General features: G+C 39.2%; 1 protein-coding gene across 1 annotated transcript in view; it reads left to right on the top strand.

Annotated features, from left to right (window-relative positions):
- frmd4ba (FERM domain containing 4Ba) overlaps window positions 1-11,618 on the top strand; it is a 49,883-nt gene extending 38,265 nt beyond the window's left edge. The window contains exons 12-23 of the mRNA XM_073870402.1: window positions 1,644-1,720; window positions 2,771-2,909; window positions 2,985-3,126; window positions 3,214-3,347; window positions 3,439-3,555; window positions 3,631-3,859; window positions 4,923-4,958; window positions 5,049-5,181; window positions 5,750-5,908; window positions 7,242-7,960; window positions 10,344-10,467; window positions 10,787-11,618. Of these exons, the coding sequence (XP_073726503.1) occupies window positions 1,644-1,720; window positions 2,771-2,909; window positions 2,985-3,126; window positions 3,214-3,347; window positions 3,439-3,555; window positions 3,631-3,859; window positions 4,923-4,958; window positions 5,049-5,181; window positions 5,750-5,908; window positions 7,242-7,960; window positions 10,344-10,467; window positions 10,787-10,988 (2,211 nt within the window). The 3' untranslated portion in view covers window positions 10,989-11,618. The remainder of the gene's footprint in view (window positions 1-1,643; window positions 1,721-2,770; window positions 2,910-2,984; window positions 3,127-3,213; window positions 3,348-3,438; window positions 3,556-3,630; window positions 3,860-4,922; window positions 4,959-5,048; window positions 5,182-5,749; window positions 5,909-7,241; window positions 7,961-10,343; window positions 10,468-10,786) is intronic.
- The last annotated feature ends 2,373 nt before the right edge of the window (window positions 11,619-13,991 follow it).

Raw genomic sequence — 13,991 nt, 5'->3', positions numbered from 1 at the left:
ACAAGAATGTTTTATCACAAACTCCATAATTAAATAAGTACATGACGAGGAATAAGACAAAATGTTAAATGCGCTCAGTTGCTTTAGTTGAAAGCGTCTGCCAATGTATAAATGTAAATGAAAAAGCACTTATATTTACATCAAACATGTATTTCACTTAGTTATGCTGTCAAAGTTGTCCAAAAAAGGTCAAGGATTTCTCATGTTAAGAGGTTCCTTGTTGTTAGCCATTTAAAAATTGTGAAAGAAGCAGGGTGTTTTCATCAGGAGGTGAAGAGTGCCATGGCCAGAGATTAATGATTACAAGAAAGTAGTAGATTCTTGACATATTTGCCCTGGGAAGTGTATGGGAAACCGTTGAGCACCAATGGGTGGTGCATTACGATTCGGACAACAAAGACCAGGACACAGAAGATGTGGATTAATGAGTACCGAATGAAGGGCGTACGTAATGATAAATCCACCAAATCCCCTCCCAAGACGAAACGAGAGGAATGCCATTCCGTGTATGTGTATTTCACAGACGACGAACCTGTTTGACTGGTTCATTCGGGAGAGGAAGTGAGTATCAGAGTAGGAGGTAGGCGGTGATAACCAAGAATTAACTGGTAAAGGAGAGCTAGAAAGAGTTTCAGGAAGATATTGACGTACTATGTGAGACAGAACGGGGAAGAGAAGCAAGTACTCAAAGTTGTCTGACTCAAGGTGCGTAAGGGTGCTTGTGATGTCAGTAGAAAGGGGGAGAAGGGGCGGGGCTTGCACGCCTGAAACTCTTGCAACACCTTTCGGTCTCTTCGACAGCACACAAGAGAGTATTGTTCAAGGAAGCCACTGTGGGAAACTTTAGAAAAGGATTGTATTGGAAATATACACACATCTTGGGATTTCACTGGCTTTTTTGAACTGGTAAGGTCCAGTTAGTTTATTTATAAATTGTAATGTCATAATGTTAAAATATAACTGTCAGCAATGCGTTACCTTTGATAGTCAAATCTGCTGTATGCTTTCTATGCTCCGATATCACTGTTCCTGTAAAGGCGGTCGTATTACTGCAATCATGCTGTACCTGGTGGGGAATGGTTTTTTAACATTCCTAGTAAATCCTCACCCCCGCACACTGATAGGAGCTGGATATTGTACTTTCCCTGCCGGAGTCGGAGGGCGTTGTGACTAAGTGCTTTGTAGCTCAGGGGAAAAGGTTTTTTTAAAGAAAAGTGCTCATGAATGGTCCCTCGGCAGCAGATGTTTTGCAGCGCTTGAACCACGATCCTGTTTTCAGTGCACTCCCTTTAGGGCAAATTTGATATTGAAGTGGCCGGCTTTAATGGTGGACGATTGTACTCTGTGGTTGCCCTGTTTTAATGTTGACAGTCTATTTCGCTTTATTACAGATCTAGGGATGTTTTGGTTGGATTGTGTCTAGGAGGATGTTAATAATATAAATATTTCTATGCTGAAATATAAGGATGTAAATGTTTGGGTCCTCATTCACCCCTGTTTCAATAGTTATGTATATGAATTTATTTATATTCGGTATGAATAAACTAGCTGTTAAGTTTGTAGTTCTGTGACATTTTAAGGAAATTATATTTATTTCCTTTTAACTGTGTTCCTGTTTAAACCCATGTCCTTTTTCCCTATAGCTCTTTCTGTGGAAACAGCTCGAGAACTTGTATTTCCGTGAGAAGAAGTTCGCCGTAGAGGTCAACAACCCTCAGAGGTAAGAAGATAAGATTAAATAAAATTAAACATCATATCTGAAGCTTAATATGGCTTTCCCTATGCCATTAACCTATATGTGGTACTTGGGTCATAAATAGTTGTTTATCTTTGGGGTTTGTTAGAAATCAAGAATCATTTCTGCATCACTTACTGTATAATTGTATAATAAAGCTATTGATGCAAATCTTCTTGATGTAGCTGTTGTGTTTCCATCTTTGTAGTCATTTACTCTGTATTGTAGTAGTAATACGGGCTGGGATTGCTCTGTAAACAAAGATGATATCATCTCAGTTCTTGTGTGTACCAACCTGCCATATTGTCAAGTACTTCCATATGTACCTTCAAACTAGCTTTATATGGGTTTTGACTCGTGATCGACTGATATGGGGTTTTATTATTAAGAAAGCAATATGGACGATATAATGCAAATGTAATTACAGTAAATGAGAGATAATCGGAAAATTGGTGAAACTAAATAAACATTTGTTATGCATAATATTTATAAATAAACAATTTTAAAGTACTTAAAACATAATTAATGTGTTACTGACATCTCACGGTACTGTTTGAATAAGACTTTGCTGCACATCAGAGTGTTGTTGTGTGTAACACAACACAACATAACCTCATGTTAAAAAGTGAATAATGATTGGTTATTTTACTTTTTGAAAACATGCTCATTTTCCAGCTCCCCTAGAGGAAAATATTCAATATTTACCATTTTAGAATCCATTCAGCTGATCTCCGGGTCTGGCGCTAGCACTTTTAGCATAGCTTAGCACAATCCATTGAACCTGATTAGACCATTATCATCGCACTAAAATAACGAAAGAGTTTCGATATTTTTCCTATTTAAAACTTGACTTTTCTGTGGTTACATTGTGTACTAAGATCGACAGAAAATTAAAAGTTGCGATTTTCTAGGCAGATATGGCTAGGAACTATACTAAGTAACATATAGCCCTTCATTGATCTCCGATATGTTATTAGATATGTCCAGAATCTTTAATTACTATGCAATTTGACCTCTGCATATGTTCATTTACAGAAGGACAACATCTAAACGCACATTTGGTCAGTCTGGTCAGGTCATCCACACTTGGTATGCCAGTCACTCTTTGATCAAAACCATCTGGGCGATGGCAATAAGCCAACACCAGTTCTACCTGGACCGCAAGCAGAGTAAAGTAAGTATGCAGTAAAAATGTCAGTTACATGAGTAAATGAGATGTTATCCCTAAATGAGATTGTTTTACCTTTAGGCTAATATAACCACAGCAAAAAGTTTGGGTGACATTGCCATGGATCTCACAGAGACCGGAGGCCCAAGGAACAGTAAGCTGATCAGCATGGAAAGTAAAGACAAACTCATCATGGCCAGCACTGGAAGTTTGGTCTCCTCAAGTAAGACAATACACTTTTCTTGCTCCATGAACAGCCTGATGCGCTCTGGTCATTTTTAAGAAAAACCGCATCATTGTTTTCATTCAGATTCTGCAGACAATGAGGTGAATGAGGAACAGAAGAAAGAAAAGATTGCAGAATTGAACAACAAAAAGAAAAACCTGGAGGAGCTTCTAGCACTAAAGGTGGATGAGCTAAAGAAAGTCTGCCTTCGAGAAGCGGTTAGTGGCTTTGTCACCATAAACTGTTTAAGATATACCATAAGCTGGTAATTAAAAATAAATATTCTTGTTTTTCTTCAAATATGATCAGGAGTTGACCGGTGTGTTACCTAAAGAGTACCCAGTGATGCCAGGGGAGAAGCCACCCATTGTTCGAAGACGCATGGGAACTGAATTCAAATTAGATGACCTCTTCCCCTATGATGCTGTAGGTTGGGCTCATCTCAAATGTTAGGGTTAATTTTGTGGACATCTTTTGCTAATTTAAAGTTTGGCCTTGCAGGACCCAACCTTAAGAAACCTAGAGGGCCGCTTTGCTCTCCAGAAGAAGATCGTGGAGGCTGCACAAAAACTTGCCTATGAAAATGAGCTTTGTAAAACTGTAAAGAAAAAGCGGAGGAGAAACCTTCAGGATGCTACGAAAAAGCTCCAACTGATCGAAAATGAGATTAATAATTACAGAGTGAAGGTTGGCAAAAAGCCCACACAAAGAGCTTCAGTCATTATTGCCGGTGAGTTTTAATTATTAATTGCTACATGAATCAAAAGTTAGATGTTTTTGCATTGATTAACTTCGAACTCTCTTCTCTCTTCTATACATTATTACTTTGCCCGCTAGTATGGTTTAAAGGGACACTCCACTTTTTTTGAGGGTATGCTCATTTTCCAGCTCCCCTGGATTTAAACATTTGATTTTTACCTTGTTGGAATCCATTCAGCTGATCGCCGGGTCTGGCGCTACTACTTTTAGCATAGCTTAGCATAATCAGTTGAATCTGATTCGACCATTAGCATCGCGCTAAAAAATAACCGAAGAGTTTCGATATTTTTCCTATTTAAAACTTGACTCTTCTGTAGTTACATTGTGTATTAAGACCGATGGAAAATTAATATGATATGGCTAGGAACTATACTGTCATTTTGGCGTAGTATTATTAAGCACTGCCCGAAACTTGTCCCCTGCTATTGAAAGTAACCAAGGGGACTATTTTTGGGACTTTTAGCGCGATGCAATTGGTCTAATCAGATTCAATGGATTATGCTAAGCTATGCTAAAAGTGGTAGCGCCAAACCCGGAGATCGGCTGAATGGATTCCCAAACAGTGGAGATGAGGTGTTTAACTCTGGGGGAGCTGAAAGGTGAGCATATTTTCGAGAGGGTGCAGTGTCCCTTTAATTTGAACCGCTGTACTGTCCTATTTTTGTTGTCGCCTGTTTATTCCTGGTTATATTCATGTAAAGCTGCTTTGAAACAATTAAATTATTGTGAAAAGCACTATATGAATAAAATTGAATTGAATTAAAGAGACTGTGCTATATTGCCTAATCTTACGAGGATTCATACATATTTTACGAGTTAGCTAATTTGTAAAAACATATGATTATCATAAAAATAAACCCCACCCCTAATCCCAACGTCACAGGAGCAAAGGCAAATCATAAAAATGTGGTCTAGTGACATAATACGAATTTACTACCTTGTAAAGTACGTACGAATTGCCATAAGATAGCGAATATAAACATGGCTGAAAGGTACTGTTGCGCACACTGACATAAAATCTCTTGTTTTTATAGATAATGTGAGCCTTGACACCCTGAATTTGGATGATGGTAAGTATTTAATGCATGTATTATGAGAACACTACTTAATGCTGAAGGCTGGATTAGGTTCATACCCTCTTAATCTAAATTTTTGTCTAGATGAGCCATTGCAAAGACTACGTTCCCGTTCAGTGCAGTATTCTCCACGTCCAAACTCTGCGAACTCCTTTCCTGCGGAATACCATTCGGATCACGCAGATCCCCTCAATGACGATATCCAGGACTATAGCAGGTAAGAGAAGGCCCATCATCTACAGCTCTAAAGGATTAAACTTGAATACTTCTTGCCTTTCCCTGCCCCTGGTTGCTGTTTATGTTTGTGTCTGTTGAACTAGTAGAGACCTGCGAGTAAGAAACCAACTCCACATTCCTGCCTTCCCCTGCCTCTCCTTCTTCCTTCACAATCTGCTCTTATCAGCACAAACACTCACAGTGTTAAAAATAGTGCCCCAGGAATAAGCATGTCACTGCTTGACTGCATAAACTCGGTAATCGCAAAACAGGGCATATGCACGCAGGAAAGCTGGTCTGGAAAATTTCAAAGGGACAACTTTGCAGTTATTAGAATGAACCACTTATAGCAAAGTTCAACAAAAGCAGACTGTTGGAATCTGATTTCGTAAAATGAGATGTAGAGTGTTATTTGATCACTTAAACCTCAAAACCATTAATTGTATTAGATTTAACCTTGCATTCCGAGAAAAGTCTTTTGTTTCCTCTGAGGCTTTGTATGCGATAAAAACTCCTCCCTTATTAGGAGGAACCTTTTTTTTCTAAGGTATTGTTCTTATCTCTTGTAGATTTAATTATCCCGAAGAATCTTTGGTCTATACACACGGAGATACCCTATCGACACACAGCAGCCCCTACCGTCAACTTTTGCATCAACCTCATGACTCCCGGAGCATGCCTCCAACCCCGCAACTTCCCCGCAATGCATACAGCAGTATCCAGCTCAGGTACAGCATGCCTGTCAACCCTTCTTGTTTGCATGACCTTTGGGTTTCCTTTGTGAAGTAATAAAGCGTCGGGTTCACACAGTCACAGAATACTGCAGGGATTTCTATGACTTTATGACTGATTTTTATGTAAATGAGTAAATCGTGAAAATGTCAATAGTTACTATATTTAATCTAGCCTGTGAAATCCTGTTTATGAGATTTGGAGCATCAAAGTTTGATTTAATTCATTGATTTCAATCTTTGACATTGCCTTACTTGGCCAATATTAAATAAATCAAGGTTATATTTCACACAATGTTCTTTACATTGTGTAGTGTGATTTTATGTACAGGGTTCCCACGGGATCCTTAAAAGTTTGTGAATCTGGGGGGGGAAATCAAGGCCCTGGGAAGTTTGATGAAAATATACATACATAGATACAGGTCATTGAAAGTGCTTGAATCTGTTTTATGCAAGAAGATAAAAATCCATATTATTCCCCGTGTAGTGTAGGACAGTATCATAAAAATTCTAGACTTTTTAAGCACATATGCTAAACTGTTCGCTTTAAATGCTTATATCTTCTGTATACGAATGTTGATTAATACCAAAATGCTTTTTTTGCATAGTTGTGTTTGACACATGAAAACGTCTAGGGTTAAATACGTAACTGTTGTTTCCTTAGAAGGGAATGAGACGCTGCGTCTCCCTTGCCATACTTGCTGCGTCCCTGTAATGTCGTCTTTGGCAATATTTAAGATAGCAATATACATCCTGGCTCCTGCGTCACCCTATCTTTGTCGTTAAGCCTCACCATTGGTTGAATTTGATATACACATTCAGACGTATGTGCAGTGACGCATCGCGAGTTCCCTCGAAAGGGAACTGTAACAATGTATCTTAAAAGGTAACACGATGTAACCTTGCTTTCACTTAACATGTGTCCCCACATTTAGTCCTTGAATTTGAGGTTATTACACCTGGAAAGTCCTTGAAAGGTCCTTGAATTTGAAGTTAACTAAGGTGTGGGAACACTGTATGTAGAAAATCACAAATAATGACTTTAGCTGGGATTTCACAGGCAGGGTCACATATTGTAGCCAACGTAAAAGCATTATCTGTGACATTTCTCAAACCAAGTGTAATAGTATAAATGTCTAAACTTGAAAAAAAAATGGATACCTGGCATACATTGGTCTAGAAATCGCAAGTAAATTATTTAATCATGCATAATGTTTGTAGCATTATAACCTATTCTGTATTAACACCACTTTATGGTATATATAAAGCTATTGTTACTCTTCTAGTTTATGATATTTACATTGTGCTTTTTGCTATTCCTGTTATGCAGCACTCATTTTCGGCAGCGAAGCGGCAGTCTGGAATCTCAGTCGCAGTTCATTACGGAAAGCGAACCGCCCGTGCCTGCATTCACGAGCTCGGCTCCCCGTCGTAGCAACAGCACAGAGATACTCGACGATGGATCTTCTTATACCAGTCAGTCCAGCGCAGAGTACACTGGATCCGTCTACCATTCCCGTGCCAAGAATCGCCACAAACGAAGGCAAGGCAACATTTACGCCAACACGGGAAGCATGCCCAATCTAGCCCAAAATGACTCGAGGTATTACACCTCCCAGCCTCAGCAACAACCAACCACCACGGCCTATTACGTCACCGGATACCCACGATACATCGAACCGGAAATGTACCCGAGCGCACCGTATGTGTATGAAACCGAGATGGAGGGACAATATAACATCAATGCTTCCTACCAAAGACATGACCCCTATGGAAACTACGGTCATGATGAGATGGACGGTATGCCCCAGACTCAGAACCTTTATGCCACATTAAGGCCATCAAGGGTCCGTCCACCATCTAGGAATGAGAACTTAGCCAAAAGCATGCAAAAGCTGGAAGTGGCGGAACACTTGAGGGGTTGGTACCACCGACAGCACAGACAACAGGGCTATGATACATACAGACCTCCTTCACAGCAGAACCTCGGTTATAGGACCATGTCACCAAGTTACGTACGCAGCGACAGTTCAGCTTCCTATTCGTCAGGTGAGAAGAATGTATAAAATACATCCTCATATTTTTAACATCCTCATGTCAGACATTGCTATTACTTTGCTTATTAAAGGAACACGCCCACATTTTGGGAATTTAGCTTATTCACCGTATCCCCCAGAGTTAGATAAGTCCATACATACCTCTCTCATCTCCGTGCGTGCTGTAACTCTGTCTGACGCAGCCCCCGCTAGCTTAGCTTAGCACAAAGACTGGAAATGCATGGCTCCAGCTAGTATACTGCTCCCAATAAGTGACAAAATAACGCGATCATTTTCCTATTTATGTGTTGTGATTTGTATAGTCAAACCGTGTACAAATAACAAGGTGATATGAGACACAGCGATCTTTTAACAGTATACATACTGAGAACTATATTCTCTGAAGACGAAGCACTGCCGCATGGGCGGAGTGATTTGCACAACTCTGACCGAACTCTTTGCTCCTCACCAGGGGCTTCTCGTGTGCTGCGAGCAGATCACTCCGCCCATGCGGCAGTGCTTCGTCTTCAGAGAATATAGTTCTCAGTATGTATACTGTTAAAAGATCGCTGTGTCTCATATCACCTTGTTATTTGTACACGGTTTGACTATACAAATCACAACACATAAATAGGAAAATGATCGCGTTATTTTGTCACTTATTGGGAGCAGTATACTAGCTGGAGCCATGCATTTCCAGTCTTTGTGCTAAGCTAAGCTAGCGGGGGCTGCGTCAGACAGAGTTACAGCACGCACGGAGATGAGAGAGGTATGTATGGACTTATCTAACTCTGGGGGATACGGTGAATAAGCTAAATTCCCAAAATGTGGGCGTGTTCCTTTAAGAGTATGAATGTAAAATATTTTGCATTACACTCATGCCTGTCAAGCATGATTATTTAAAGGGGACATTTCACAAGACTTTTTTAAGATAAATTTTTGGTGTCTCCAGACTACATGTGTGAAGTTTTACTTCAAAATACCATATAGATAATTTATTATAACATGTTAAAATGGTACTTTGTAGGTGTGAGCAAAAATGTGCCATGTTTGGGTGTGTCCCTTTTAATGCAAATGCGCTGATCTCTGCACTAAAAACAGTGCCGTGGTTGATTAGTGCAGACTAAGGGGCGGTATAATCCCCTTCTGACATCACAAGGGCAACCAAATTTCAATGAGCTATTTTTTCACATGCTTGCAAAGAATGGTTTACCAAAACTAAGTTACTGGGTTGATCTTTTTCACATTTTCTAGGTTGATAGAAGCACCAGGGACCCAGTTATAGCACTTGAAAATGGAAAAGTCAGATTTTCATGATATTTCCAATTTAATCATAATGTATTTTGTAATGGTCTTACTCAATCAATATTTAAGATATCAAGGTTATATTTTCACACAATGTTCTTTACATTATGTAGGATGATTTTATGTAGAAAACTGTAAATCTCACAGGCAGGGTCACACATCGCAGAAATTTTTTTCTTTTGAAATGAAAGCTATTTCAGGTGCCTTTGCCAAGGTCTGGCCTGGTTGCTTGACAAGTGGTATGCAAAACAATCATGCAACTATTTTCCTCATGTTGCCAACCCAGAGCTATACAACAATGCAGTCATATCGCAATACGCATCAGAGACAAACAAAATATTACAATGTCATTTCCCACCAATACAGTGGAGGCCATATATATATTATATGCTCTGCAGTATACTTACATTTTTGCAGAATTGGGCATGCCTGAATTTAACTCATCCCATTTTTTTAAAATTGGCCCGCCAACATTTTTTGTGATTTTCACAAAAGTTTCACAAAATGCCTTCCAGGAAAATTTTCTTCTAAAAGTATATCAAATGAAATAACAGACCCTCTGCTTTCAAACAAACAATAAATAAACAAAGAAAACGGGAAAAAACGTTCATCCTATCTATATTTTTTCTCTGCTTATAAACTTTTTAAATATGGGTATTTTTCTTTAAAAATACAAATTATTTGGCAAAAAGCTAAAGTAATGAATTTTGTTAAAGATCAGATTCAGAACAATTATCAAAACATACACAGAGTTTAAAATGAATAAATAACGTTTTATAAATTAAGTAAGTAACATGAAAATTCATCAGGAACACATTTGTTTATGCAAATGTTTTCTCTAAATGGACAAGATAAATTGTCAATGGCGGGGAAGGAGTTAATAGAGTCGTCTACCCTCATCCCTTGGAGTAAATTGATAGAAATGGTCTTATGTTACAGAAAACTTTGTGCTCTCCAACTTGTATATTTTTTATTTGATGATGCAGTTTTGGATCCGCCGGCGGGTCTGCAGAGTTTAAACGGTTAATATGCTGAAAAGTAGTGTTTTCTACATGAGGTTTTATACTAATTGATCTTCATTTCATTGGCAGTGAGTTCAGGGAACTGGCACGGTCGACCGGTCATGGGAATGCCTCATGAGTATGAAATGCCTCTTGCACACCACCAGTCTTACGGCTATGGCACCGTCCATCACGGTCACTCCTTACACAGCAGGTACAACTCTACGTTTCATCGTCCTTTGATAATAAACCATTACTCTTTACCTGAACTGTCTTATTAAGAGTTAATCATCACAATACCATGCCAAGAGTCGACTCATTTTTGGGTGATGTAAAGGCAAAAAATCCCTCACGCCAGAAACACCTGGAAACTGCACAAAAACTTATCAAATGCATATTAAGGGCTCGGCAACCACTTCTAGTATGGTATTTAGTATGTATATTAAATTTAGCTGCAATGTTAACAACCTGCCTGACGTTTTGCACCTTCACTTAAGCCTTTTTTCTCCCTATGACCGTTCTTTCCTTCACAGACGCGACTCCAGCGTTCACCCTAATCGTGCTTGGCATTACTCTGCCAGCTCTCAATACTATCCTCATTACACCCAAGCTTGCTATTCTTCCCTTCCTCCTCCTCCTACCTCCTCTCGCTATAAGATGAAGCAACTGGGCTTGTCGCCGCCTCAAACCAGTGAAAGGGTTAATAAAGCTTCATTTGCTATGTGTAGCCCCTAATAGTAAGTAGCATTGGGGCTAATGTGTATGTTGTTTAGTCGGCGTCTGAAGATTGTGTGTCGTAAAAGTTTGGCTTCCAACTGCATGGCTTTCTTCGTCAACATGCTTGTGTTTCTTCCAAATAAACATTTAAAGCATTAGTTCACCCATGATGTCGTTTACTCTGCCTTCATGTTGTTGCAATGCGCTTCTGGGAAACACAAATGTCATGAGAATTAGAGAACGAGAAAATCATTTGATTAAAACATAATTGCAAAAATTCATCCACCATAGCCCTCAAATCTCATTCAATTTAAATAAGACACGTCAAGACGTCAAGATGCACGAGCATTAACATGACAAATCCGGTGCAACACGGGTAACGTCTTGACACGGCATGTTTGAATTGAATGCAAGCACAAATTATATTTAAGGGCAATGACGGAGAAAGAAATTCAGAGATTTAATTATCCAAAAAAGTTAAGATAATTATCCGCTTTTTATTCTGTGTTCCCCAGAAGAAATAACTTGAGGGTGAGTAAATGACCGCAGTTGTATTTTTGGGTGAACTCTCCCCCATCAACAAACATCCAACTCTGTCTGGTTGTGTGTGACGAACACACACAAGCACTCATCATCCATTTTATCTGACTGCTTCCTCCCAAACCAGCCCTGACCCCCATCTGCTGCCTCTGCCTCCTGACCCTCTTATGGACAGATACCCACCCGAGTTCGGGTTGATGACTCCGGGCAGGAGAAGCCCATTGCCGTTGTCTTTAGATGTGCCTGGTGCTGTCGGCAGCGATTATGAGCAGGAATACTTTTATAGTCATTTCTAAAGGCACAGACAACACATAATAAAGTGGTGAGATATGCGAGAACCCACATTGACTCTTAAACTAATGCCAAATCACTTGGGGGTTGCAAAAGTCTGCACTATCGCTGCATCAATCTCCATACTCACTGGTGGTGGTGGTGGTGGTGTGGTTGCGTCTCTTTACAAACGGTGAAGGAAAGCATGCCGTGTGCAAGTTATGACTAGCTTTTGTGTGTTTTTGTATGGTCTGCTTCAGGTGTGCCACTGTTCAGTGATGTTTTGTCTCACAACACATTTACTCAATCAAAACCCATCATGTAATCGACTGCCGCTGCGTCACACAATGAAACGGAGCTCGCTTCTTGACCAGATATACTGAATCCCTTTGCACGAAGAGGAAAAATGTTACAAAACTTGCTGCGCAAGAAGTTTTAGGAATTGTCCTACAGTGCAAAGCATTGTCCGTGACTGGTTTTAGTATATCTGGTGCTAAACATATGTGTATTGTGTATAATTTAACAAACTGGGATTTAAAATGTTCTTTTAAAATTTGCGCCTTTTAATGTCTTTGTCCTTGCGTGTGATTCTCTTAACATGCCGTCATTTTGTGTCAAATCTGTTTGCAAAGTTACAAAAGGTGATTTAGGCCTAAAACTAAGTCTGCTGTAGGAACTACATTTAATAATTTAGTTTTTTAACTTTTTATGCATTTTGCTTCATTTAAAAAAAATCACCTTGGTTGAAGTCTTGCAGGTTTGGCACAACATTGAACGAGTTTTCATTTTCGAAACATGACCGTATTACTCATATATAGCGCAATTTTATTTTTATTTGCAGATCGTACATGGATATACACCAACATGATTCGCACACGAGCAGTCCGGTCGACAGCAGTTTCGACTCCGAAGACCAGCAGACAATTTATTGGCACGAAGACTCAAAACCAGGAACAATAGTGTAGAGAGCGAGCGAATAAAATTTCTCACACTCTCATGTGCCTTCTCTCAAAGGTTGAAATGCATCAACCGCTACAGGAATGTGACCCGTCGAGAGCCTTAAAAATATACTCATGGTCGATCCTGCTGGGTGACTTCGAAAAGGACAAAGCATTACCTTTTTGAACGGCGTTGCTTAAAATGCATAAAGACTGAAACGTACCTGGACGCTGTGGGGTGAAACTTTTAATTCTGTATTGTACAGAGTGGCTGTTTTTAGCCAACATGCACATAGTAACCACATAACTAAACAGCCCGTGAAACTGAAGGATATTGCAAACTTTAACGTTACGTCAGGCACAAGCAAATAATATGAAGGATCGAGCCTGCACCGATTTTTGTGTGCTACGCTTTACCAAAATACTTTTCAGTGCTTTTTGTGTTTCATATGCCGATTTAATCTTTTAAGAAATGTTTTTTTTGTTCTGTTTTGTTTAAAACCAAAAGTACTTGGAATGTGACTGTGCAAGAAAAGCTTTTGTATTCAGTATTTTCTCACTCTCGAGTGCATTTACAATACAGGTGTCATTTCAGGTGTGTCGTCTTCGCACTTGTATTGGGACACCTGTGCATTTATCAGTAACACTGTTTTTGATTTGCGTGCAACTAACGCTTAAACCGATCACAAGCAGTATTACTGTATTTCTGTTTTTTGTCATGCCAAGTACTCATCAGTTATGTCTGGGGTCAACGTGTTACTTTGCGTCAGCCAGCGTAAAGTGTTACATTTCTAATCCTGCTAAAAAGCGAATACACACAGAAAGGACTTCGATTAATGAACGATAAGCTATTTTATAACACGGCTAAAGTTCCTGTAGAGGTATATGTGGATGTTATCAAAGGCAATTTGTCTCGTACATTCATTAACAAACTGCCATGTACAGGAATTGTGGACGTTTGAAAGTGCACTTTTGAACTCTGATGGATTTTGCTCGCGTCTAAAGATCACAACCATGTGCACAGCTTTTCTCTTTCTAGTAGAGAATGTAAATGTATTTGTAAATAATGTACAAAAGTTGGTCGTTTTTCACCTTTTAGAAAGAATTGTTTTTATCATTTTGAAAAAAAATTGTTTTAAATACATAATATATAGTTTGGATTTGTCAAGCTGGTTCTTAGAAAATTCTCAACGAAATTGAATTAGAATAAAATGATACAAAAATACAACGACTCATTATTGACCATGTTAATCTTGTTAAGCATGAATGGTTT

This window comes from Misgurnus anguillicaudatus, chromosome 8 (assembly GCF_027580225.2).
Source record: "Misgurnus anguillicaudatus chromosome 8, ASM2758022v2, whole genome shotgun sequence".
In the NCBI taxonomy this organism is placed as follows: domain Eukaryota; kingdom Metazoa; phylum Chordata; class Actinopteri; order Cypriniformes; family Cobitidae; genus Misgurnus; species Misgurnus anguillicaudatus.
Note: the sequence above shows the minus strand (reverse complement) of the source record. Positions and strands in the feature narration are given on the sequence as shown.